The sequence below is a fragment of the Equus asinus genome, chromosome 4, assembly GCF_041296235.1.
Source record: "Equus asinus isolate D_3611 breed Donkey chromosome 4, EquAss-T2T_v2, whole genome shotgun sequence".
NCBI classification, from domain to species: domain Eukaryota; kingdom Metazoa; phylum Chordata; class Mammalia; order Perissodactyla; family Equidae; genus Equus; species Equus asinus.
The window spans coordinates 93,761,489-93,788,579 of NC_091793.1; the positions used below are offsets into that span (position 1 = coordinate 93,761,489).

The 27,091-nt window shown below is 38.7% G+C and overlaps 1 protein-coding gene across 38 annotated transcripts in view; it reads right to left on the bottom strand.

Annotated features, from left to right (window-relative positions):
• NEB (nebulin) overlaps positions 1-27,091 on the bottom strand; it is a 214,018-nt gene that overhangs the window by 154,387 nt on the left and 32,540 nt on the right. For all 38 annotated transcript variants that reach the window (XM_070507751.1, XM_070507750.1, XM_070507749.1 and 35 more), the window contains exons 24-45: positions 26,959-27,057; positions 25,236-25,340; positions 24,558-24,665; positions 24,359-24,472; positions 21,657-21,854; positions 19,271-19,378; positions 17,462-17,560; positions 16,564-16,668; positions 16,369-16,476; positions 14,554-14,865; positions 14,242-14,448; positions 11,998-12,102; positions 11,197-11,304; positions 8,864-9,175; positions 7,681-7,887; positions 5,757-5,861; positions 4,129-4,236; positions 2,848-3,159; positions 2,118-2,324; positions 1,551-1,655; positions 1,286-1,393; positions 318-629 (exon numbers count right to left, since the gene is read on the bottom strand). In XM_070507751.1, the coding sequence (XP_070363852.1) occupies positions 318-629; positions 1,286-1,393; positions 1,551-1,655; positions 2,118-2,324; positions 2,848-3,159; positions 4,129-4,236; positions 5,757-5,861; positions 7,681-7,887; positions 8,864-9,175; positions 11,197-11,304; positions 11,998-12,102; positions 14,242-14,448; positions 14,554-14,865; positions 16,369-16,476; positions 16,564-16,668; positions 17,462-17,560; positions 19,271-19,378; positions 21,657-21,854; positions 24,359-24,472; positions 24,558-24,665; positions 25,236-25,340; positions 26,959-27,057 (3,552 nt within the window). The remainder of the gene's footprint in view (positions 1-317; positions 630-1,285; positions 1,394-1,550; positions 1,656-2,117; positions 2,325-2,847; positions 3,160-4,128; positions 4,237-5,756; positions 5,862-7,680; positions 7,888-8,863; positions 9,176-11,196; positions 11,305-11,997; positions 12,103-14,241; positions 14,449-14,553; positions 14,866-16,368; positions 16,477-16,563; positions 16,669-17,461; positions 17,561-19,270; positions 19,379-21,656; positions 21,855-24,358; positions 24,473-24,557; positions 24,666-25,235; positions 25,341-26,958; positions 27,058-27,091) is intronic.

Genomic DNA, 27,091 nt, shown 5'->3' on the forward strand with positions numbered 1-27,091 from the left:
CGTTTACTCTTCCAACTCTCTTTGCTGGACATATTTCCTTTAATACATTCTTTCTGAAACCAAATTTCATTTGTTGTTGCTAAATCCAGCATCCAACAATGCTCATAGCAATAATATAGAAAATAGACTTTAGTTTCTAGAACTGTTCCTCTTTTGTTAAAGGAAATAAATTCGATCTAAGTAAAAAATGAAACACATCATTGGGAAACTGCACATGAATTTCTTTCAGGATTTTCAAAATATCACGACTTATGGTCATTCATGGTTTGCTTATTATCCAGAGTAAACGCTCTGCAAATGTTGTGGCTGTCACGTACATCACTTTGAATCTGCATCATATTTTTGGCCAATTCAAGGCTCATGGCATCAGGAAGCATGTTGTAGGTATGGATCACGTTCCTGTAGTTGGCATTGGTGGCCACTTCCTGAGACTTCTTGGCTGCCACCACACTCAACATGTCCACCGGGGTGTGGAAGGATGTCTTGGACTTCTCATATCCCTTCTTGTATTCCCGGTCCGACTGCATCTTGGCCACCTGCATGAAGTGCACCAACTTGGGGTCGTCCTCGAGGCTCCGGAAGCCAATGTGTTTCCCTTTGGCTTGTTCGTAGGCTTGCTTGTATTTGTACTGTGGATGGAAAACAAAGCTTAGCCATGAAGATAGTGAAGGAAAGAGAACAAAATCTAATTCACTAGATGCCATTAGCTTTGTAATACACATAGGGTTTTAGAGCTGCTCTAATCTTAGAAAGGGAGGAACTCACTTGGGGCAGGGAGCAAAATCTTTTTACTTCAAATTTCTTGCCAGCTTTGAGTCCATGTAAAGAAAATGACCTCAGAGTTAATCAAAGAAGTATGTCAATAAGTTGTTTGAGGGTGATTTAGAAAGTAGATTTCCCCACTCAGCAGTCTGGCCAGTAGGAAAGGCTGCAGGCACAATTTCTTGGGGAGTATCTTTAGATTCAGGAAGGGGACTGCCCAAAGGTCAACTAGGTAAAATGCGTAGATTGCATCCCTCCCTGCCTTTGCTTAGAATTGCCTATAAATGATTTGAATACTCTAAAAGCAACTGATGTTAACAAGACCCAGTCACTTTTTACATTAAATAATGAACAAATGATTAGAGCCTCCTTGGACTGGGCAAAGGGAGGTGCCTTGGGTGTTACATGGCTTGAAGTTCCCACCAACACTGGGTAGAGCTGACTGCAGCTCCTCGTATACACACGTGCTTGGCTCGTTTGCTCTTATTCACTCAGTCGAAAGAAGGCCAGTGGAAGAACTTACATCACTGGCAATGTCTCTAGAGGCTCTTGCAGCCTTTATTGAGATGGCATCAGGCCTCAGGTCATATCCTTTCTTCTTTTCTTCTTCCCAGCCAGCTTTGTACAATTTCTAAATGAAGAAATAGAAAAACACCAGCATCTTGTTATTTGTGTTAGAATAGGGATCCTGATTTCAAAGTGGTTGACACGTAGAAGACAGACATTCCATAAATATTAGTTCCCTTCGATCTTCTTCCCCACTTTTGTTTTGTTGTTAATCTACTTACATCACTCATGGTGATTTGGTTTACTCTGGAGAGTAAAATGTCTGGAGTATCGGGCATGACGTGAATAGTGGTCTTGTCTTTGTTCCATTTTTCAGTGTAGAGCCTCTACAACAAGAAGGATAGGCACATGATTATACAGAAGGATGGGTTGTAATGTGCTATCAAGAGGAAGAGACCCAATCTCCATGGTAGAAGGGGTTATATCTGATTTTGGAAAACAGATGCCATAGCACGAAGATGGGCTGATGAGACTAGACACGCGGTGAGAAAAACATCATCACACAAGGGAATCCTCTTGCACTGAAACAAGTGCCATCTTGCCCCAACCTCACACCATGTGGAATTTTGTGGTTGTGTCACATCCTCAGCATGGTGTTGATAGACAGCCTGAGGGTCAATATAAGAGCTCTCCAGACAAATGAAGTTATAGAATGCCCCCTCCCACCACCACCACCACCACAACCATCAGAAAGATTAAAATGCTGACGAAGACCATAGTGGGACTGCCAGGCTCGACGGCATGAGCACTAAAGGGTTCACAGGCTGAGGCCAACACGAAGTACTTACCTTATCCATGGTCCGTTTGTTACTTTTGTTAAGTGCTTGTTCCATTGTGTCCATGGCGTACGTGAACTTCAGCTTCTCAGGGTGCTGGCGATACTTCTTCTCACTAAGAATCTCTCCGGCTTTCTTTGCCGTCTCCACCTCCAGCGACTGTATTGGGATCCAGCCCATCCCTTTCATCCAGTTGGTGAAGTCAGATTTGTATAGATTCTTTAGAACCAAAAGAAGATATTTTTATTTCAGAAGGAGTCACGGCATGGGTTTCTTAGGCTAGATGATTTAGTCATTATCAAAAAGAAAGAAAAAAGGAGAGGGTAAAATTTTAGAAAAAATTAACTTCAAAAGTGATTGTATTCATGGTGGTTTTGAACAGGAAATCCTGACTCAATAATCCCTCTAAAAAATTAACATTCTTGTGGGAAAAGTTAACAGAATTTTGCACTGAAAACAGATATTATATAGCATTCATTGAACTTCTTAGCTTTTCATATATTAGGTCTAACATCCAAAGCTTTAAATATATATACATACATAATAACAACAACAAAAAGCTACATATAGCTCAAATGAGTGAAATCCTAACACTCCAAATTCTGGAGGTGATCCTTAAGTAGAGTAAGTCCAGCCAGGTTTAGGATGGAGTAAGTGGAATTGCCAAATTCTTGTTCCCCCCTCCCGCCAGCTAGAAATGGACAACTCATTCTATGTCAACAGTTCGTTGACTGTTACGTACGTCACTTTGAATCTGCATCGCGTTCTTGGAGTGCTCCACATTCAAGGCATCGGGCAGCAGAGTGTAGCTGTGGAAGGGCTGTCTGTAGTTGGTGTTGGTGGCAACCTCCTGAGATTTCTTGGCCGCGGTCACACTGAACATATCCAAGGGTGTGTGATACCTGGTCTTGCTGACTTCATAGCCCTTTTTGTACTCACGATCTGACTGCATTTTGGCTACATTCATGTAATGAACCAGTTTAGGGTCATCCTGAAGACTGAGAAATCCAATTTGCTTGCCTTTGGCTTTCTCGTAGGCCTCCTTATATTTGAACTATATGGAAAAGAATGGCAGACAGAAGTGCAATAGGGTAGATTGTAGGAAACACTAAAGTGTTAAATCAAATTTACATAGAAAATTAAGCAATAGCCAAATTCAGTCTGACTCTAGGTAATGTCCAAGGTTTTTAGTATTTTTAAATAAACAACTAGCAAAATATTTCTAATAGGTGGTTTTGAGATCTGCTCTGGGGATAATTAAAAATGGAATAATTTGTAGTTTGTATCTAGATGATTCATAAGTAGATTCCTTGAATACGCTTAAAGCTTCCTGAAAAGTTTATTAAGGATTTGGTGTATTTTTTTTATTATTACTATCAGTTTCCATAATTAATTTATGTTACCTTATAAAGTATTTGCATAATCCTGAGTAATTTTCAGCAAAGCCCTTATACAAATTAGTATATTGGGCTCCAAATGAATGAGTTTTTTACTCTATCAAGGTTCTATATGAATTCATACAGAAAATACAACTTACTTTGTAAAAGTAACTAAGTAAGTAAGTAGGAAAATAGCTAAAATCATGTCATTTAACCTATAATTCTTCCTGGTTTTCCATATTTCACCAGAACCTTTCATTGTAAAAATGATATTATTAAAAAATTGTATTCTTTTAAAATACTTGGAGACTTTTTAAATTTAGTGACATTTTAGTATATCAAGGCTTTTTTTATGAAAAATCCAAAAAAAAAGCAGTTTTCAAGTTCACAACAATGATACCAATGAAAGTTCCAAATATTTCACAGTTTTAAAAAAAGAATTGTCCTCTTTGTAACAACTTTATTAAGTTTTCAAAGATTTTAAGTGAAGCAACATAAAAAAAAATCATTGGCACTTTGGCTATTACAAAATATTTTTATATTATAGTTTTTTGTTTCCAATAGAGCTCATATAGCCTCATAGACCATGTAAAGATTTTAAAAATATAGAGAAAGAGAGTTTACTACTTTCAAATTAGACTTACATCACTAGCAATATTCCTCGAACTTTTTGCAGCAACAATAGGAATGGCATCTGGTCTCAAATCATAGCCCTTAGCAATGGTTTTCTTCCAGTCTGCTTTATAATGAGCCTTGAAAACAGGAAAGATTACCTTATTACTTGACATAATTAAAAGAGGAATGAAACAGGATACCAAAGCCTTTCTTATAAAATATGTCATGATACATCCTTTTCTATCAAGAAAATTTACAGTTAGGTCTATTCGTTCATCTTCTGTGTATCTATCTGACTTTTTTTAAATTAGTAAACCATATACACAGTATGATCTCAACCACTTTAAAAATGTATACATGCTTGCAGAATGAAACAATGGAAAGGTAATGTGGGACAACAGAAGATTTTTAATTTTTTCATAATTTTCTATATTTTCCACCTTTTCCATAATAAGCATGTAAACACTTTTATTTTCTTATTTTTTTTAACGAAGCATTTTAAACTTAAAGAAAGGTATGGATCCTAAAATAAGAAATTCAGATGTAATACTACCCAGTTTTAATTTACACTAATTTTAAATATTACTTAGAAAAGCAGGAAAGAAATTTTAAATAAACCAAAAGCATAAAAATGAGTACCAAAAAGTGCTTATTTGGAGATAAAAGAGAGCCTAAAATGTTAGACATCTTTTAAGAAATTACCAACTTTATCCAGGTTTGATTATGTTTTAAAATTAAAATTTACCAACTCTTTTTTTAAAAAAGCAAAATGAAACAATTCATAATAGTGAATTTAAACATCACCACCAGTTACATACTTAGACTACCTGAGAGAGAGGCTAGTTACATACAAAAAAGAGTTTCTAAAGAAAATTACAGCAAACTTTTTTAGAACTTTTAACAAATAACTGAAACAAAAGTTATATAAAGCCGTACTCATCCTTACTGCAGACTACACGCTCCTGTATTTTCCAATCTTGTCTATCTCAATTTGTTCCACTTTTTAAAAAATGGAATGCAACGTACTCAATTGGTTTTATAACCAGTGAGTCATAGCCCACAGTCTGGAAAACTCTTCATTAAGCAAAATTTTGTGGTGGCTTGCAGTATCATATTCTATGATAAGGGTCCAGTCTGCAGACTCTTGGTAGGCCCCTGTACACGGAGGGCAAGGAGGGACTAAAGAAAGAGGCAGACCACTCCAGATGGGTAGGTGGCAGTTTTGATAAGCAAGGGAACTTACAGATGAGGTTTGTCTGGGGCAGCCACAAAACGAGTAGATCTCTACAGCTGCCCACCAGACTCTTAAATGTTTATATGGAGGACTTAACAGGGGTCAGTCACAAATATCATCCAGATGGTCTCAATAACACCTTATTTTCTCAAGGCTGTGCCTTTGAAAATGGTTCCCACTGTGGGAACGGTGGGCAGAGTGTACATTCCAAACAGAGGGGAGGGAGTGAGGAGCCTCCAATTGCCAGGGTCCGGCTCTCGGATCAACCAGCAGTCACATCCTCTTGATGGCCTCCTCCAAAAGAGACTCAAAGGGTCCACACTAGTTTGCTCCCCTTAAAACTCTCAGTGCAAGAGTTATGCAAAACTGGAAAGGAGAGGCCCCCTTAACCAATGCTAGACTGGCACCAGGCCAAATACTCACATCACTCATGTTGAGGGCGTTGACCTTGGCTTGAATAAACTGAGGTAATTCAGGGTCCATAGTGTACTTGTGCTTCCGTTTCTCCCCCTCCACTTTGTAGTTCAACTAAAAACAAAGGAGGCAGCATGCGAATGTCATTAGCTGACATAATGTAAGTTTCTTCAAGCATACACTCCTTTAAAAAGGAAGGCTATCACTTGTGTTTTTCCATATAGAAGGCAAATACCTATACTGTTACACACAGGGAGTGTTAGGACACATATTCATTTGCTCGTTCCACCAACATTTATTGGACAGCACTGTGGGCCAGGCAGAGTGGTAGGTTCTGTGTTTAAAGTGTTGAAAAAGGTAGACCTGTTCTCCTGGAGCTTATGGTCCAATAGGGGAGACCTACAATAAATACACAAGCTACGAGATACAGCTAGGATTTGTGATGTGTTGTAAACAGAATAACTGTAGGAAATAAACAAGTGTGGTCAGGAAAGGCTCTCTAAGGAGATAACATTTATGCCCAAACTTGAAGAAAGGGGAGCGGTCCATGCAGAAGAAGAGCGTTCAGGACTCTGAGTCTAGAAAGGCTATGGCCAGCTTGAGGGACTGAAGACAGCCTGTGTCACAGGGCTGGAGTATGCCAAGGGGGCACAGAGGGGGTTAGACAGGAGGGGGAGCAGGGCCACAGAGCTGAGGGCCTTTTAACCCGAGTTAACAAATTTAGATTTTAAGTTCAAGGAGAAGTTACTACAGGGTTTTAAGGAGAAGAGGAACACGATTTGAATTATGTTTTCAGGCAGTCTCTCTGGTTGTTGTGTGTGACCCCAGGCAGGAAGTCCAGACGGTTATTGCAGTTGTCCATTTGCGTGATATGGAAGCCAAAACTAGGGTTGGTGGATGGCTGAGAGAGATTAGCCAATACATTCGACTCAGCAGATATATTGGATGTAGCGGTTCACCCAGGGAGGCGTCAGTGGTGAGTCCTAGGTTTCTGGCTTGAGCAACTAGGTAGATGCTGATGGCATTTGCTGCGATGGGGAAAACTTAATTAGTGAGTCTACAGTATTCTTAGCTAACTGGAAAAACACAGGGAGAAGTGACACCTCCATTAGTACAAAAGAAATAAGAAGCATCTACACCCTTTATTACCACTAAACTAGAATTAATCTTGAAATGTCTGTGGTAATGTGGAAGCAGGGACTGTCCTGAGAAATAAAATCCACAGATAATCCTCAAATCTGACCCAAGCAAAGCATTCTTCACCTTCCAATATCTGGGGCTAAAAACACAAAAGGTCTTCCCTTCTTTGCTTTTGACCTACCCCTCTCTTTCTGATGGAGGTATTTTAATAGATCTCTGAAATTACCAAATGAGGTGAAGCAGTGCACACTGTAATTAGCCTCTGGCTAAGAATAAGGGTCTGGATAGACTGGGCTCAGAAATGAGACTCTGGATGACTCCGAAAGTGAACTGCTTATCTCCACCCGCCGAGGCCTCTCTCTAGTTCGCCTCTCAGAACACTGAGCTGTTATGCAAGAGGGAGTAGGACAGTATGCCTTCTCTCCATGTAGCTAGGTAGAACGGTTGCACTCAGAGTAATAAATAGCGTGGTTTGCAATTCAGACAGTCACGGATGCTAATAGTAATAATTTCATTTCATATGTATAACGTGTAGGAATCTGCTTGTAAATAGCGCAGGCTTTCTGCATTTGGAAAATAAAGCAAATCCGGAATCTCCTCCTTCTCCCCTCCCCATTCTCTCTATATTCAAGTTCCAAGTTGTTTTGGAAGTAAAACCTTTCAAATACACCTCTGAAAGCAATTGATTTGGTAAGATACATGCACCCTCACATATTGAATTAAGAAGGGTGGTGGAGGGGCTCTGTCACAGGGGTTATTCATGAACAAACCCTTTTGAAGGGAAACCACTTACATCACTGAGCTGCTTTGTGTTTTGCTGAGCCAGAACCATGCCCATGGAATCAGGTACACTTGTGAACTTGATGGTATCTGGGTGCTGTCGGTACTTCCTCTCATTTAATGCATCGCCTGCTTTCTTGGCCGTCTCAACCTCCAGAGAACCAAGAGGGATCCATCCAATGCCCTTGAAAAAGCTGTTATACTCGTCTTTATATACATTCTGTAAAAGAGTAATCTCATGTGAGGAGATATGCTAGTGAATACTCAAGGGATGTTTCTGAAATCTGCAATTCTATCCCTGGGAGATGAAGAGTAACTCCTTCAGCATGCTTGTGTCTATAATGCAGCATTTGACTATGTCTGCCACAGAGCTTCTTACCCAGAATTTGGTAAGAAAAAGCAGTTCTGTTGTTAGAGTGCATTACACAACACAGAAGGAATCTAGGCCACATATTTCCATGGGTACTGCTAAAGAAAAACTCTCTTTTGACAATAAATTGGGCTTTCCTTTAGATTTCACTGAAAACTCCACAATTTTGAATTTCACCCACACTGTCCACCTAGGCTATTCCTAATCTTAGTTGGAGAGAGACAGTTTCATTGAGCAACAATAAATGAACACCATTTCTTCCCTTCACAGAGGACAATTCTTACAGAAATCTGACTCCTGCAGAAGAAAATGCCCTGAATATTAAACACCCTCCCCATGCACCTCTCCATGAGTCATACTGCCATCACAAAGCCTTCTTGGCTCATTTCAGATGATTCATTACATAGATTTACATGCATGAGACTGTGACCTTGAGTTAAAAAAAGAAAAAATAACTTTCCTGAATTCAGAAAGCATAGAGAATACTCCTAGTTTGCATTATACATATCATTACTGAAGCAGACCTGCCAGGAGCAAGCATTTCCTTTTGCTGAGAATCAAAGAGGCTTATATACTTAGTGGAATATAGTTTTATCTTTGATTCATAAGTTATTAAAGACAAGGTCAATGATTACAACAGGGGCACAGAAAACCAGTGAAAACACAGCTTGTGTACCCTGCCTTTGTTAGCCTTTCAATAACGATTGTTTATTTTAAAGTGCATTTTTCAAATATCTTACTGTCTTGTAAGCTCTGCTAAAATAGGAAGAAATGATCATCCTTTAAGTACCAACATCTCTGGGTCTGCTATGTCATACACACTTACATCACTCTGAATTTGATTCATATTCCTGGTATGCTCGAGACTCATGGCGTCAGGTAGATATGTGTAATGATGTATTGGCTGTTTGTAGTTGACGTTGGTGGCAACATCCTGGGCCATCTTTGCAGCTGTAATGCTAACCATGTCCTTGGGGGTATGGTAGCTGGTTTTGGTGTTCTCATAGTTCTTCTTGTATTCACGATCGGACTGCAACTTTGCCACATTCATGTAGTGGACCAGCTTGGGGTCATCCTGGAGGCTTCTAAAACCCACATGCTTTCCCTTTGACTTCTCGTGAGCTTCCTTGTATTTATACTGCAAAGACAGAATTTGGTTAGCCAAGTCCTAGGCATTGATAACATTAGATGCAGCAATTATAATGCAAACCATACCCCAAACCCCACCCCACCCCCAGAAAGTTCAGAGTGAAAGCATTTATTTCCAACACTGCCAGGTTACAAAAGGATATCATAATAAATTCAGGATCAGTTTCTTTCCTCGGCTATAAATCCTATAGATAATTTGCATGTAGAACTTTATTTAAAGCCGATTGAATTGTCACACAATGTAAACTTGACACAGTCCACATATAAGACCAATATCTCTTGGTTCTTCCAGGGATGTGAATTTTCCTAATCTAATATGTTATTTCACATCATGGAATATTAGAAATTATTGAGGAAATCTTCTATTTTCTATGCCGATTGGCCTAGTGATATGTACACAAAAGGTGCAGAAGAAACTCTAAAGAAATAATGTACAGGCAAGACATTTACACTCAGATCTTCTTGGGGTGAGGAGTGGAAAACTTGACTGTGTTTGTTGTCTCAGATTGACATAATAGGGTTAAAACGAAAATACTCTTCTTTCTAGGTAGCATCAATTTAGATGCTGCACAGGCAGGTATCTGGACCTTCACCCACCCAATTTCTTAGCAATTACTCTCCAAGTTCACTGCTGAAGCAGCTGCAGATGAATTAAGAAACTACAGTAATGGCAGGAACCACTGGGAGCTTTCTCCATCAGTAAAACCCTAACCACAGAAGCTCTGCTGTTCAAGCTCTCCCACACATGGAATTGGCAATGGGCTGTCGACGGAGCTACACTGTATGAAACAGGTCAAAATCTCAATCTTTATATGGGAGAATTCAAGTCCACCTAAACTCTGCAGACACTCTGCTCCTGCTGTTTAAGCACTGATTTATAAACAAGACTTTAACAGATAAAAGGATAGTTAACCAATTTCTAGGCATGTTAGAAAAAGCTCTGTGCAAGCACTAAAAAAAAAATGTCAAATGTCATACTTCTACTTTGTCCTTAAACTAGAAATGTATTTCATGGTGATATGCAAACCTTTGAGGAACACATTTTCAGTATCATCTCTAGCAGGAAAGCTGGAGAATTCTTACACCCCTGTCTCCCATGAGGTCTGTACACCTGGGCGGTTTCTTTCTTCTCTTCTCTCAAATCAAGACTGTAGCCCCTGGAATAGTGTGTGACACGAAGTCTGCAGGGCGTGTGTGCTTTTGTGTGTGTGTATGTGTGTGTGTGTGTGTGTGTGAGGAAGACTGACCATGAGCTAACATCTGTTGCTGATCTTCCTCTTTTTTTTTGCTTGGGGAAGATTGGTCCTGAGCTAACATCTGTGCCAATCTTCCTCTATTTTGTATGTGGGATGCCACCACAGCATGGCTTGATGAGCAGTGTGTAGATCCATGCCTGGGATCCAAACCTGTGAACCCCAGGTTGGAAAAGCAGAGTGCATGGTCTTAACCACTATGCCACCAGGTTGGCCCCGCATGAGTGCTTTTGGAAAATTTTGTTTTTCAATGATGGGAAGATGTCTAAGTGTATACTTTTTCTATCACAGGTGAAATAGGCATCAATTTACATAAATCAAAATTATATTCCAGAAAAGTGGGCTTCTTCCCGTTTGGATTGTAAAACCTACACATTTTACATAACATCTCCTCAATCTTCTTAGTACAATCATAATGCAGGCAGTCATCTGAATTTAATGTGTTAGTGTCACTCAGGGTGTTCTCACTGAAAATAAATGTGGGTTGTCAGGGAAATGTGTCAGTGAAGGTAATTTGGGCTATGAATCAGGGGAGAAAGCCACTATCAGATTTATGACAGCTCTACCAAGTGGGGTCAACTGAAAAGAATCACAAAATGTTGAAAAAGTGACAGGTTTTCAAAACAATATTTTGTGGAGAATTTGAATGTCATTAATTCAGGCTATTGTTTTCAATGTGGTATCATTTAAACAAGCACACATTTGATTACTTTTTAAAAAGGCAACCACCCAGATTTCACCTAAAACTTTTACTCACATCACTGGCAATATTTCTTGATGCTTTGGCCGCAGTGATGGGAATAGCATCACCCAGCACGTTGTTGCCTTTGGCTATTAAATCATGCCAGTCCCGTTTATAACAGACCTGGGATGGAAAAGAAAAAAGGTTGTCAGCATGCTGTGTATTAATCACCTAAAGTGATTCCTCAATTGCTAGGATTGTTTTGTTCTTTTCCAGGTATAAGCTAAAGGAATCTCATACAGCACGTACTGTTTTAAGACGTTATGTCAACAAATTTCAGGCTTGTATAGCATGAAATTATTGGACTCTGAACTAATTATTTACCCAAATCTGGTTTTGGCACATACTGAAGAGGGATATTGAGAAACTACAATGGATCCAGAGGAGAGTAATAAAAGTTCTGGAAACCATGCTATGCAAGGACCAACTGGAGAAAAGGAAGTCAGTCAGTCTTAGGAAAGGAAGGTCAAGGGAAGACCAGGTGGTTAGCTCTAGAAATTTTAGAGTTGTTGTAAAAAAGAAGGATTTCATTTATTCTTATTTTTTTAGAGGATAATAACCTCCTCCAGGTGCAAAACTAGGAAAACTAAGAAGTTTTAGAGGCAGGGATCTTGTGCTCTATGTAAAGAAGAATGTTACATCCTTTAGAGTTGTCCTACATTTGAAAAGGCCGACTCAAGAGGCAGAGCCATCATCATGAGATGTGCTCCACTGGGGGTTATGTGGGAAGTTGACCAAAATACTTGTCAAGGCCCCATCCTAATCTATAATTCTATTATTTTATTGTCAGGTTTGGATTTCAGAGACCCTACTTACATCACTTATATTGTAAGCATTGCACTTGGCCTGGAGAAACTGAGGAAGATCAGGACTCACAGTGTACTTATGTTTCACATCTTCTCCTTTAGCTTTGTACAAGACCTGCAACACATAGTCACAAAAATAAAATGCATTACAAGTAGCACAAAAGGGCAAATACATTAATTGCATGCTTAGAGGAGCTATTCCTGGCACAATCCCCTACTCTCTCTACTGTTAAAACTATCAAAGGCATTTTCTTATTTTTAAAAAACTCAAGCATCTTGTTAAAGGAAGACACAAAAACTCCATGTAATTAAAATGGAGAAGAAAAAAATCCTTAAGAAAATAGAAATCTTTGACTGCCAGAGAAGAATGGAAAATAATTTCAGACGTGAAACCCTAACATGAATAACAGAATTCACCAAAGCCAGAAAAGTTCATGCTTTGCTAGTGGAGGTAATAGTTCTTAAAGTCTTATCTTTGGTTTTTGATTTTTTATTCTTAGAGAGAAAATGGTAGTTAGTATGAGTCTTTCACTTCTGCTAAAAACTTTCCAATTATAATTCTACCAGTAAAAGCATATCATAATTTTCTTGTAATGTAAAAGTGCTCATACACAAATCCTTTATACTCAAAAGAGGGACCATTTCATATTTACCCTAATTTGCATTTTAAAGACATCTGAAAGACATCAAAGAGTAGGATGTAGAAATTATATTGCATCCTCCTCTTGGTAATGGAAAAGAAAGAAATTTCTAAAACTAAAACAGAACTAGAATCACAAATAGATTTCCAATCTCTTAATCATCATTTATCACATACATACAGCCATATCACATATACCCCCATTTCCCAGGCATGTCTGTGTGGAATATCAAATGTAAACTGGTGTGGATGTATCATAAATCAAGTCTGAAATGGCCAATATCTAAATGAATCCCCAAACAATAAATAATTTCTTCCAGGAATCTAAGCGCTGTCTTTACTTCCTCACTACCTTTAGAAACCACATCTAAGCATTCGCAGAACCTCATTAATCTGACCTTCTAAACCTTTCCTTTGCAATTGCTACTGCCTTAGTTGGAGTCCAAATAAGCTTTCTGTTGCATTTCTATAACGGCTTTCTAATTCATCTCCTTGCCTCCATTCTCTCCCCTCTCCAATACAGTCTCTGCATTTTTTGCTAGAATTATCTTTTGAAACACAGACCTAATAATGCAACTACATGGGTTAAAAATCTTCAGTACCTCCCGTTACCTACCCCAGACTATAAATTAGCATGCAAGACCCTCAGCGATCAGGTTACAATCCCAAACCCTTTGCTGTCCTTCCATTCATTACTTTTTGACTGTTATCATGTTTTTCCTTTTGCCAAGAAGGCGTCCTTTCCTTGTTTGCCAGGAAAGCTCTGGTAGGCGGTTACCCCCTTCCCTTGTGCTTACTTAGCACACACCTCACCTGGAACGTTCATCTCTCCTTATGGCAATCCATGCCTTCGTCTTATACTTTTGTCCTATAACCTTGTTATATCCCATGTCCCACTAACCCTCGTCTGTTTCATCTTTGCATCATCAGCACATATTACAATGCCTGGCACACCGAAGGTGTTCAAAAACATTTATTTAACGAATTAACAAATGAACGCTTTTGATGTCCATTTAACTCTTCTATACACCAAACTCTCCTGTAGATTTGACTTTAGCCAGAGCATATACATTGCTCCTGGACAGGCAGGCAAACGATGTACTAATCTCCACCAAGACACAAGTAAAAAAAGTCTCTATAATAATTGTATATGATGAATTCTGAGAAGTAAAACCATAAACTTATGTGCATTAGTTCCCTGTATTAATATTTTATATATACAAAGCAAATATGAGCAACTTGACAGAGAATTGAATATGATGAATTTGCCACAGCAAAGTGTCTGGGATTTAAGCTTATATTTTGTTCGTGTGTTTGCATGCATAGTACTAGAACAGAACTTTCTGCACCATGTCAAATGTATTCAGTAACAGTATTTCAAGGCAGTTAAAAAGGAAGACATTTTAAAAAGGAAGGTAAAAAGCAAGCTGGAAGAAAAGGAACATATTAGTGCCCAAACTAAAAATAACTGTAAATATTATTTTAGATTAAATAAACAAAATAATAATTCTACAAGGAAAAAATATTGGCTCAGAAGAATAAAAATTTTGAGCCAATGCTGACTTTTTCTAAACTTCCCTCCATCCTTTGCCGCCTCTCTTTTGTTGTACTCACATCACTGATTTGCTTTGTGTTCTGTTTTGCCTGGACCATGACTGGCGAGTCCACGATGCTGGTAAATTTGAGTGTGTCTGGATGTTGCCTGTACTTCTTTTCATTCAGGGCATCACCCGCCTTTTTAACTTTTTCTACTTCCAGACTGCCAATAGGTATCCAGCCTATACCTTTCATCCAATTGTTGTAGTCTTCCTTGTAGGCGTTCTACAGCAAAGAGAGAAAAGAAGATGAGTGCCCCAGGCAGTGGCTTCTCTCATGACATTCTCCCAGCTTAGAGGGGGCTTGTCTTGTGGGGTAAGCATCACTTACATCACTCTGTATGTGCATCATGTTTTTAGACAACTCCAGGTCCATGGCATCAGGCAGGTAGGTGTAATGATGGAGCGAATGCTTATAGTTGACATTGCTGGCAACATCCTGAGCTTTCTTAGCCGCCACAACATTGAACATATCATGGGGCGTGTTGTATTTCGTCTTTGTCTTCTCATAGTCTTTTTTATACTCCCGGTCTGATTGTATCTTGGCCACGTTCATATAATGAACCAGTTTAGGATCATCTTGGAGACTTTGGAAGCCAACCATTTTCCCTTTGGCTTTTTCATAATCTTTTTTGTACTGAACCTATTGGAAACAAAAGTAGGTGTATTTTTAAATGTTGTTTATGAAGATTTTACTGAACAATGGGACCATGAATTGAAGCAATTGAGCTTCCCAGAAATTACTTTACTTCAATAAACAATTAGATATTCACTTGTCAATACTTTGAAATGTAACTTGGTAAAATAAAAATGTTATTTCTGGACCATTTGATTGCCTGTAGTTGTTTCTGCCACCCAAGAGTGGTTGGGGTGGGGGCATTACATAATTCATATCAGTGACAAAGTAAAATAAGTTGCCTTCCATTTATACACTGGTAGAGAAAAATGAAAAGATAAATATTTCACAATTTCTACCGATTATATTGTGCTGCTAAAGAAGGAGACTCCAAATAGCTAGCCTTCTTATTAGTAGTAGAATTGTAGTAGTAACAGTAGAATTTTTGGAGGAGTAGTAGAATTTTAATGAGTCTTTGTATATTTAAAGGAAGACCCAGAGCCAGTGGTGTACACACTAAGTGGCTCTGAATAAGAAAGTGAGAAGAAGTGAGCTTCCTTGGGGAGACCTGGGCAGAAACCTCAGAAACTGAGACACAGAGATGTGAGGGAAGGTTCGTGCATATGGCGGGGTGGAGAGTGGCTAGAAGACAGCATCCACAGACAGAGCGGATCAGTGACAAACTCTAGAGCAGGGATTTTAGGACACAGACATTTATTATTCGATTGTAACATATTTACATTGGTGCCATGCAAACTTCATTTCAATCAGTAAAGTTGTCCTTGGGACTTGAGGGGAAGGGGCTGTGTTCCATTCCCGGATTATGCAGAGCAGAAAGAAAAGTAAATCCAGGGGAGGAGAGCCCAGGTAAGCCAGAGCAAAACTATCCTGTGCAAACGAGGAGCCAGAGGTGATCAGAAAACCGAAAACCTCAGAGTATCTGCAGCAACCACAGGGGAGGGGAGCTCACTGCCTATAGGACAACAGATGGGGGCTGGAGTCGATTTTATTTAAATCTCAAAGAGCAAAGTGACTTCAGTTCACATCGGGGTTAAAGCAAGATAGGAAAAGAAACAAGTGTTAACTTTAACGGAGCCTAATGCCTGACTATTACGGGCTCTGACACTTGAAGCCAGTTCATCAGTCTGTAGAAGCAATGAAGTAAAAAGAGAATAAGGGAAGAGGGAATTCATATAAATTAAGGAAGTTTTGAGATAAAGTTTTACCATAGGAGGTTAACATAACTTGAATAGTCACTCCTTGATTTCCACAAGAGGAATAATGTGAATGTGTGTAGAAGCATACATGAGAATTTAGAATTAAGGCGCTCGATTAGAACTGATCAGTAAAGGTTATACAAATCCTTACTCTCCCCCAAAATTCAGATCTGTTTAGGGACCTTTCCTTTCCACGTAGTTTTCAACTGGACTCGCTTCCAATTGGGGACAGAAGACGAGGTGACTTTCAGATAACAAGTCTAGCCCGCCCACATTTTCCAGTTACACACAGGTGACCACCAGCTGGACTTACGTCACTTGCTGCCTGCCTGGCAGCTTTGGCAACTCTGATGGGAATCGCATCAGTTCTCAGGTCATATCCCTTCTTGCTCAAATCTTTCAAGTCTGCTTTGTACATATTCTGAAAGAAAAACGTCATTTCAATATAACTCAGGCCACATTTAGAAAAGGCTTAACACGCAATCGGCAGCTGAGCCCACACACACACCTCACTGATATTGTAGGCATTCAGTCTAGCCTGGAGGAACTGTGGCACATCTGCTGGCAGATTGTATTTGTGAAGAATTTCCTCTCCTTTGGCTTTATAGGCGACCTGGAAGAGAAAGGAAATGCATAAACAAACAAAAAAACAAGCAAAGTAGGGGAAAGTGTTTAACAGCTCAGGAAAATAATTTCAGAGCGGATCACATTGCACAGAAGTGATTTTTACAAAGGACACTTTCTGTGTCAGCCGCATTTTCACCTGAAAATATCTGTAGGCATTTAGGTTCTCATATGCAGTTGCACAGGGTCCTATCCTGGTGCTGGTTCAGCCTTGGCAAAGGCCCCTGGTACGCACTAGGAAATTCTGCACTTAGACAGGGGCACCTTGGGGAAGTCAACCCAGGGAGCTGGCCTGATGAAAGCATTAACCTGCAGACACTTTCCTGAGCATAGGAAAGGCTAAAAGGGTGGGCTACACCAACTGCCTATATTCTATTTTGTGGGCGACTAAAGGGACTTAGGGGTACTTTTTACTATATATGATTTTTATCTGAGCTCTGACTTAAAATATAACTCCTCCACATGATATGGTGGCTATATTCATTTTCTGATCTTTCCTAGAAATTGGCTTGTGTTTCTTGTCATCAGAAGAAGGCCCTCTTACCTTTTCCTTGGAAAGCAATGTCCAAGGTTTGAAAGGATGGTCAGCACAATATACCTAATACTCTAAAGATACGAATTAGGTGTGCTTTTTTAACAAAAAGCTGGGGGAATTATGCAGTTGCTCATGTAATTGAGTCTCTCTAGATTACATTATAATTACAAGTGATCAGTGCATTTGGAATACAAACGTGTTCGTATTAGTGAACATTTCTTAAAATACAGATAGGATTAACACTTACATCACTCCTCTGGGCCTGGTTAATTTTAGACTGTACTATAATCGGAGCATCTTCAATAGAGGTAAACTTGAGAGTGTCCGGATGTTGGCGATACTTTTTCTGTTTGGCAAATTAAAGAGAAAAACAATACTATTAACTTCACCGAAGGCTAATATATCAAAATCCTTGAAATTTATTTTCAAGGAACAAGGATCTTTTCTGATTTTAAAATGCAAACTCCTAGATTCTTGTTTGGCCTGGGGAAAAAAAATGGACACAATACAAAAGCCAGCATTAAAAATATTGGTTTAATTTTGGATTGTTTGGGGCAGCACAGACCAATACAACTTTCAGGAACCAGACTTTACTCTCTTAATTTCTTGCTTATGATGTGAAAGAGGGCACTCTCAGCTAAGCAGGATCCAGGAACATCACAAAGTTTTCTCAAGGATTAACAGAAAAGCATGCAAAGAGATTTGGAGTGTCCTTGCACGATGCTGACAAGTTCTCAGAGATGTTCTTTTCCCCATCACTCCATCAGCGACTCAAGTAAAGAAGCTCTCCGTTTGAGGGAGGAGTAACTGAGGAACGAGGGAAACAGCCCGGGATTATTAAAGGGAGAGGGAGGACTTTTGCTTTGCGAGCCTTGCTGTGGTTAGCACGTAGGTTATCACTAAGTGCTGAGAAGGCACAGGAGAGGGGACACGGGGAAGGTGTCCCAGTTGGGAGCTGGCAACCTCTAGCTACACTTATTCCTATATTCTCCATTTATTTTCCCACTCCTCTTCCTTTGTGCATATTATACATCCCCCTATTGCGTATATAGTAGCATCGCTCTTCCAGCTTCAGACTCCTGAAAACCACTAACCCAGAAGAACTTTTTCTGAAAGATCTCTGAGTAGATAAAATGGTTTTCATCAAAAACAAACAAAAGTACAGAACACGAGACCAACAGAAGCTTGAGTGTGAAGACAACCTCACTCAGCCCTTCTTTATGCAGTCTAACCTCCTTGACGACGGATTCGCCTCACCACGTGGGGGATGTTTAGCTGTTGGCAGAGGACGGACGGATAACCGGGCTGCTTCGAGAGCCCAAGATAGCTATTGTTTTCTATGACTGAATAATGATTTATATGCTACTTCAAAGTTATCATAAGATTTGATAGGGTATAATACGTCAAAGAAAATTTCTATAATATTCATTATATGCGTTATTCATAATTGCCAAAAACTGGAAAAAATCCACATGTCCACCAACTGGACACCAAAATGTGGTATAACCTTACAAAGGAATACTACTCTATAATAAAAAGGAATGAATTACAGACACATGTAGAAATATGGATGAACCTCAAAAACATGCTGAGTGAAAGAAGTCTGATACAAAAGAAATTTCTAGAAAAAGCGAAACTATAGAAACAGAAAGCAGATCAGTGTTCACCTGGGGTGAAGATGGGAGCGGGAATTGTGAAACAAAATTTTTGGGATACTAGCAGCCTTTTAAAATTCAATTGTGGTGATGGCTGTACAACCATACGAATTTATTAAAACCCACCAAGGTGCACACTTGAAACAGGTGAATTTTATGGAATGCAAATTATACCTTGATAAAGCTGTTAAAAATTTGTTTCTCGAGAATGGTTAACATAAATGATTTTGGTGATGTAAAGAGGTATGCTTGTCCACCTGGATAATTTATGCACGTGGTAAGTTTTTCCTCAGCAACAATTATTAGAGAAGAAAACAGTAAAGGAGGCACGTCGAATGGGTTTGAGGGTTTAACATGACACGTTCACACATCTCTCTCTGTGACACGCATGCTGGCTTTACCTCATTCAGGATGTCTGAAGCTCGCTTTGCCTTTTCCATTTCTAGGGACCCAAATGGAACCCAGCCACAACCTTTCATCCAGCTGTTGTAGTCAGCTTTGTATTCAACCTAAAACACCAAGAGAAAGGTTACATTTCTTTTGCTCAGCATCATCCTTATTCGTAAAATCACTAACACTTTATCCAAAGTGTTTTTAAGATTTCTGACCAGCTTCGTTATTGCATATATTAAGGTTATTTTAAACATTTCCTTGGTGAGAGATTTTTAACAGGCCTTAGGTTTTCACTGTTCTAGTAGGCATTTGTCCCATTTCATCCTTATTTCCAACTGAATGGAAGTATGTGAATCTCTAATTCCAATCTGGAAAATGCTAAATGCAAAGTTGTATTTCAAGGAATAATTGAAACTGTGATATTTAGATAATTAAAGGTGAGAGGTTTGCTCATGGGAACTCTAAGTATTATGTTTCTATGGTCAAATTAGGACTGAAGGCCATGTTGATGAATAATTTTGCTCATTTTCTGATTAGATAAGACTCGATGGTAGTTATACATATTAAGTGTTTGCACACTGCCTTTCATGTGTAATGGTCAGCTTAGGAGTGTTTCTACAATAGCTAACGATGCTCTTTAAAAGAGGTGCGCTTGATAATTTGCTTACAGAGAGCAGTTATCATCTGAAATTGGCCCTATTTTGAGGACAGTTACTTGATGGTATTAAAACAATGAACTACTCTTGTTTTCTGGCTCTAGGTGGTACCTAATACTTATGCTCTAGGTACAAAATTCAAATCACTGTTCTTTAGCTTGGGCCTTTTAATTGGAATGAAAAATCAAAAAATCATTTGGTAACTGCCTTTAAGAGGCTTACAATCTATTTGGGAGAAAGAAACATAGCAAAATTAAACAAATAAATAAGACAACAATGCATAAAATGGAATTGTTAGTGATGGGGATGTAAAATTTTGCAGCTGCTACAGAAAATAATATGGTGACTCCTCAAAAAATTAAAAATAGGGGCCCGCCTGGTGGCGCAGTGGTTGGGTTCACATGCTCTGATTCAGTGGCCCGGGGTTTGCCAGTTGGGATCATGGGAGCAGACCTATGCACTGTTTATCAAGCCATGCTGTGGCAGTCGTCCCACATACAAAATAGAGGAAGATGGGCACAGATGTTAGCTTGGGGTCAATCTTCCTCAGTAAAAAGAGGAGAATTGGTGGTGGATGTTAGCTCAGGGCTAATCTTCCTTGGGGAAAAAAAATTAAAAATAGAATTACTGTACAATCTAGCAATTCCACTTTTGAGTGTATACCCAAAAGAACTGAAAGGAGGGTCTCAAAAAGATACTTATATATGCATGTTTATAGTAGCATTATTCACAGTAGCCAAAAGATGGAAGCAATACAAATGTCTACTGACAGATGAATGGATAAATAAAATGTGGTATATACATATAATAGAATATTATTCAGCCTCAAAAAGGAAGGGAATTCTGACACATTCCACAACAGTGATGAACCTTGAGGACATAATACTAAGTGAAATAAGCCAGTCACAAAAAGACAAATACTGTATGATCCCATCTATATGAGGTCTCTAGAGTAGTCCAACTCATAGAGACAGAAAGTAGAAGGGGGGTTGCCAGGGGCTGAGGGGAGGATGAAATGGAGACTTGTTGTTTAATGTGTACAGAGTTTCAGTTTTGCAAGATGAAAAAGTCCTGGAGATTGGCTGTGCAACAATGTGCACACAAGTAACTGCTACTGAACTGTAGACTTGAAAGTAGTAAAGATGGTAAATTTTACGTTACCACATTTAAAAAAATAGGATTGTTAGGATAAAGTATTCAATTGTGTAGCTCAGACAAACTAATTTTCATAAAGAAGTTTTGATCTGCAGAAAAAAAACCCAGCTATTAAAAAAATCGATGCTGTAAATGATATATTTTATTTTCAGACAAGATAGTAATCTATGTAAAAATTATTAATGATGATGAATGTGATCATTATGACAGTGGTGATGATAGTAATCTTGAATGCTTATTGAGAATTCACCAGGGCCTAGCACCACGCTAAGTACTTTGCGTTTATTAAATTCTCAAAACAATTCTTTTGTTTTATTCCAATTTTACAAGGAGGACTCTGGACCCAGCAAGGTTGATAACTTTCCCAAAGTGAACAGCAATGGCATGCATGCCAGACCTAGGCTCCCTAACTCTGAAGGGTGTGCTCTTATAGAAGCACAAGGGTAAGTTTTCCATTACGTCCTTGGTACCTACAAAAGACAGTGCAGATACCTCTGAGAATTGCCAAAAACATCACTCAACTTAGAAATCCTTTTTAGTTTCCACCTTAAAAAGAGTGAATAGAGAAAATTTGATTACTTACATCGCTCTGCAGTGCATAAGCCTTCTTGGCGAGGTCCACGTTGATGCTATCAGGTGGGTAGCTGTAATTGTGTAAGAGGTGCTTATAGTCCACGTCACTGGCAATTGCCTGAGATTTCTTAGCTTGAGTGACTTGGAGCATATCCAGAGGTGCCGTGTAGATAGTTTTTCCCTTTTCATAGTCTTTACGATATTCGTGCTGTGAAGAGGGAATTACCACTTATTACCACAAATCCTCAATGGATTCCCAGAAAAGCACAGAGATCTCTCATAAACAATAAATACGAGTTAAAGAAACGGATCCAAACATCTGAGTGGTTATTTTTTCCTAAAATTTGTTCATATGTTATACATTGTTGAAACTCCCCCTAAAATTACACATGGACAAATCTTCTCAAATCTCTTTTTAGATCAAAGAGCAACTGTCAGACATGAGGAACGGGCCACAGCTTCTGCTTCAGCCGGGGATTATTTTAAAACAGAGCTTTTCAAGGACCACTAACAAGCATTGTTTCTACTAAGGTAATCTAACATTTGAAGAGTTTTTCAATAAAGAAGTACTTTTTAATTGACGAAAATCACATGAAATCATTTTATACTTCTGATTTTATAAAACGACTCCTTCATACATAGAAGTGTACACCTGACTTCTTGGCGTTTCTAACGTCATCTTTAAATGGATAGTTACTGATTTTTCAATCTGACTGACTCTTCTACTTTGGATAGTAGATAAGCCCCACTGAGAATCCCAAAGGTTTTTTTGTACCAAGTTTAATTTTGGTAATAATTTAAAAGAAGCTCCCAATTGCAGCAGTTATAAGACCTCAAAGGAGAAAAGTTTGTGAAACTGAGCTAGGAAAGTAGCCTTGGCTCTTATGCACAGTGTTCTCATAAACCAAATGTCCTGACTGGGCCTCAGAAGGCACTTTCATTGGCTGGTTTTCTGGAATGGTTAGACAGGGTGCTAATTAGGTCAAAGTCCCAGCTTGTTCATGTCCGCTCACCAATTACCTTAACAGAGAGAACAGTTCTGACTCAGTGTCTTCAGGAAAATTCTAAACCCATTATATGTCCCCACAATCACTTAAGCATTAAAGACAGTGACCCAAGCTAGCTAGTGTAGATGCATGTTACAAATTTTCTGTTGAAATTCCTTTTGCAAGTAATCTGATCTCTTAGCTTCCTTAGGGAATGTGATCTTCCTTCTAACATTTTGTAGTTAGTCACTTTCACTGGATAAATTTATCACTTAATTATAAAATCTAGACCCTGGTTTATGAAAACAAAATATGGAAACATTCTGATGGTATACAAGAACATCGAAAAAAATAAAAGACAATTTGTCTTTACTAGAAATAAACAGATAAAGCAATGTTGCAACGGCAGTTGGTGTGTGGAACTGTTTTTGACTAAATTGTTTTGACTCTTTTGTTCATATTCATACCAGCTCACACATACCTGCACATATAAAATGTTGTCAAAGGTCCAAAGGGCTTTAAAAGGTTCTTTTTAAAAGCTATGCATGGTCTATACCTGCAGCTCAGCATTTAGTGTGGATATTATGCAAGAATGACTCATCATTGACTATTTCTTTTGGTTGTCAATATCAATCAACAAGCATTTTTATTGGAAACTTACTCTGTACCTAGTGTTCTAATGGGTTCCGTGATAAGATGAAAAACAAAAGATAAAGATACATGTGCTGTCAATGGAGAGCTATAACCTTTTTTAAGTTAAGAATGGGTAAGGAACTAGGGAACAAGATAGTCATTACATACCTGAGCAGTGTATATGACATAATTCGGTGTGAAGCTGTCAGAGAAAATCACTAACTAGGATGTTTTAAAGTGCTGTATGACTATACGGTAAAGGCAAAATGAGTTAAAGAATGTATATATAGGTCTTTATACGAACACATGGTTAAAATGAAAGCAAATGATACAAACATCCTTCTCTTTAATCATGAAAAGCTATTATTTGCAAGCCATGTTGAATGTTCTTACCCCTCTTAAGAGATTCTCTGAACATTTTAAAAACATAATGTATACTGAAATTTGCAATAGTAGATGTTTGCTTCTCTATAGTAAGAATTTTAACCAAAAAATGATAGATGACCCATAGACCAGCCTTAGGGAATTTATAAATTCTCTGACATTTAGGCAAAAACGCATGAAAAAAAAGTTTGTTTTTCTAGACGGATTTTCCAAATCTTTTATCAGATTCTCAAAGGGGCCTATAATCAATGGAATATTTTTCTCGGACCTAGGCCAATACTAACTAATTACTAAAATCAACAAAGAGCTATACTAAGATTTTCACGTTTGACTCATGGTTTTTCTTCCAAAATAAAGACAGTTTTAAAAATCATCATTTTAAAGGTTATTTTTCAATTAGAAGAAAATATGAAAACATCTAGTAATGTTTTCCAAAAGGTTTTAAGAATTACAATTGGTATTCTATTAAATATTAACACACATTTTTCAAAGTGACACGGACATCAAGTACGAATCAGCAATTTCTCTCCTCAAACATGAGAGGTGCAAGAATCTGGGGAATCATTCTGCTTCTAAAGTTCTCCCCAGCAGTTTGTTGTCGTGAACCTGAGAGAGCCCATGGATGTGGAATCGATTTACATGCTACTGCCCTGGGGCATGTTAACAGGGACGCCATCTTGAAAACAAGACAGATTTACAAAGCACTCACCTCACTCTGGTTTTTGGCCGCCTTCAAACAGTTCAGCATCTTGGGATCGTCATTAATGCTGAGGGCTCCAATCATTTTCCCTTTGCTTTTTTCATAATCTTTCTTGTACATCACCTGCAAAGACACCATACATGCCAGACCCACCCATCAGGAGATGTCGCTGAGCCACCCCCTGCCCAGGTGCCCAGGCCATACTCACATCGCTAAAGTTCCTAGTGTTGGCTTTGGCTGCCAGCAGGGGAATGGCGTCCACTTTGATGTCAAACTTCTTAGCTTTGCTTTTCTCCCAGTCATGTTTATAAACATTCTGGACAGGAACATTTCAACAAAGGAATTGTAAGAACAACATCTAACACAAATTAATCCAGTAAAAATTTTAAAAAGATTGAAAATTTGTATACGTAGACTTATTTCACCTATAAATACTGTATTTAGCAAATGGTAGTATAACTATTAATTTACCTATCATCCAGCTTCTTCCCCTCACTACCAAATAAAGTATAACATACTCTTTCTAATGCTCGTGAACTTCCTAGACTCTGCTATCCTGAGGTCTCAAGGATAATATAAAATGAAAACCACTTGAAGAAGGCAAAATGTGACATTTACACAGGAGAGACCTTGTAAAACTCCAGGGATTAACAGAGAGGTAATTGAGAGAATGTTTCTGACAGTATCAGAGACTGTGGAAAAGGAAATCTGATAGCCAAGTAAGAGTCTTAAAAGCTTTTATGCCTTAAAAGCTCCACTTAAACTCTGGCAACAATCTCAGCAGTTGTTTATTTGCACAGCTCCTAATCTTGTCTTTTTAAACACCTATAACATTTCCTCTTTCCATGCACATGCAAGCATGGGCCTCTGTGGCTTTGGTACTTACATCACTCAGGTTATAGGCATTGACTCTGTGTTGGATAAACTGTGGAGCATCTGCTGGTATGTTGCACTTGAACTTCTCACCTTCATGTTTTGCTTTGTAATTCAGCTGAAAAACAGTAGAGGGTAGCCAAACAGTTCAGGGTAGGAACTTACGTAGGAATGCACACAGGAAAGTGTATATAGCTAAGCCATTTCTACTCTTCTTAGAAAGATGCCTCAAAGAAATAGTCAATCTAGTCAAAGTCCAGCACAGGACCCAGACTTCGACTCCCTCTTTCAGAGATTGTCATACAACCAAACTTTGGCTTGTCGTTTTGTAAATACTATCACAACGCATATATGGGAAACTCATTGCCTGATCTAAAGTTCCAGGCTGCACCTCAAAGGCACTAACACTCAAAATCTATGAAATTCTGTAATCAGAGCACTAACAAAAATAATAATTCTAAATAACAAGCTAGCACAGCTAAAAAGATATGTAAATTCTTTCTAAAGAAAGTATAGTCCTACAAAATTTAAAGTCCTAAAAAATATAGGACTTTATTTAAAATGTTTTGAAGGGACATGAGGTGGAAGGAAAAGAATGTAAAGAAGGAATGGGACTGCTGAATTTTGGAGCTAAAGGCAAATGCACAATACTGAGAAGCACTGCACAATAAACACCTTCAAAACAGAGCCCATGGCCCAACCTGGCTGATGAGAGGGGCGTGTGGGGACTGAGCACTGCATCCAGCACCCGTTTCTTCTGCAGCTTGCCAATGATGTCAGTGTTTAGCTGTGCTTTCTTGGGGCACAAAGTATGAATATGTTAGGGAAAATTACACATAAAGCACGATGACTTCTGGGTCATACTGATGTCATTCTTTATTATATGCACACGAGCTAATTGTGTTACTAAAACACAATTTGTAGTAGGACAAACTGTACATTTTATTTTCCTGTCTTGAGAAGGATGCATCGCTCTTTGGGATTTAGCTGTGTTAGCACCTTGCTACTCAATGTGTGCTCTACCAGTCAGCAGCACTGGCATCACCTGGGAACTTACTAGCGAGTAAGAACATTGGCTTCCTCCAGACCTACTGAATCAGAATCTGCATTTGAACAGGGTCACTGGGTGATGCACGTGACCGTGAATGTTTCAGAAGCACTGCTGCTCTTGCCTTGATCTTGGCATGGCTGGACCATTCTGCCAGAGATTTTCCTTGACCATGCAATCTAAAGCGCCCGTCCAGTCACTCTATCTCAGGTCATCCTATTTTAATTCAGTATCACCATCATGTATTAATTTTCTTATTATTGCCTGATGCCTTTCTTGTTTCTGTGTTCTTTTTCTTTCTGTAATGTCTTTGTTAGGAAACTCAAGAATGGGAACTGCTTGCCTTGTTACCTACCCAAGCGGATGCTTTTATTGTCATTGTTGTTTATTTAAGTTGCCATGAAGTTTTAGTTGCATTATTTTGGTATGTGACAGATCTAATGAACAAATTCCCACTAAAAATCAATGAGTGATTGAAGATTATTAGTTATTTTTATTATTGCCTAACACCATTTTTCCTGAGGCTACACTCATTTTGGCAGCTTCATTTGCATTTTATTAAACAAATTTTGAAAAATGACACTGTTGGGATGACAGATGAGCCCATGAAGATTAAGCATTTAAATGCTTACGTTTCAAATAAGCAAAACATTCTGGGTCACTCATTTGCATAAATCAAGGCACTTACATCACTAAGTTGTTTCGTGTTGAGCTGGGCTTGTAACAGCACAGGAGTATCAGTGACGGCCGTGAATTTGGTCTTATCTGGATGAACTTTGTACGTGTGCTAGAAAAGAAGATGTTCTTTAATGAAATTTCAT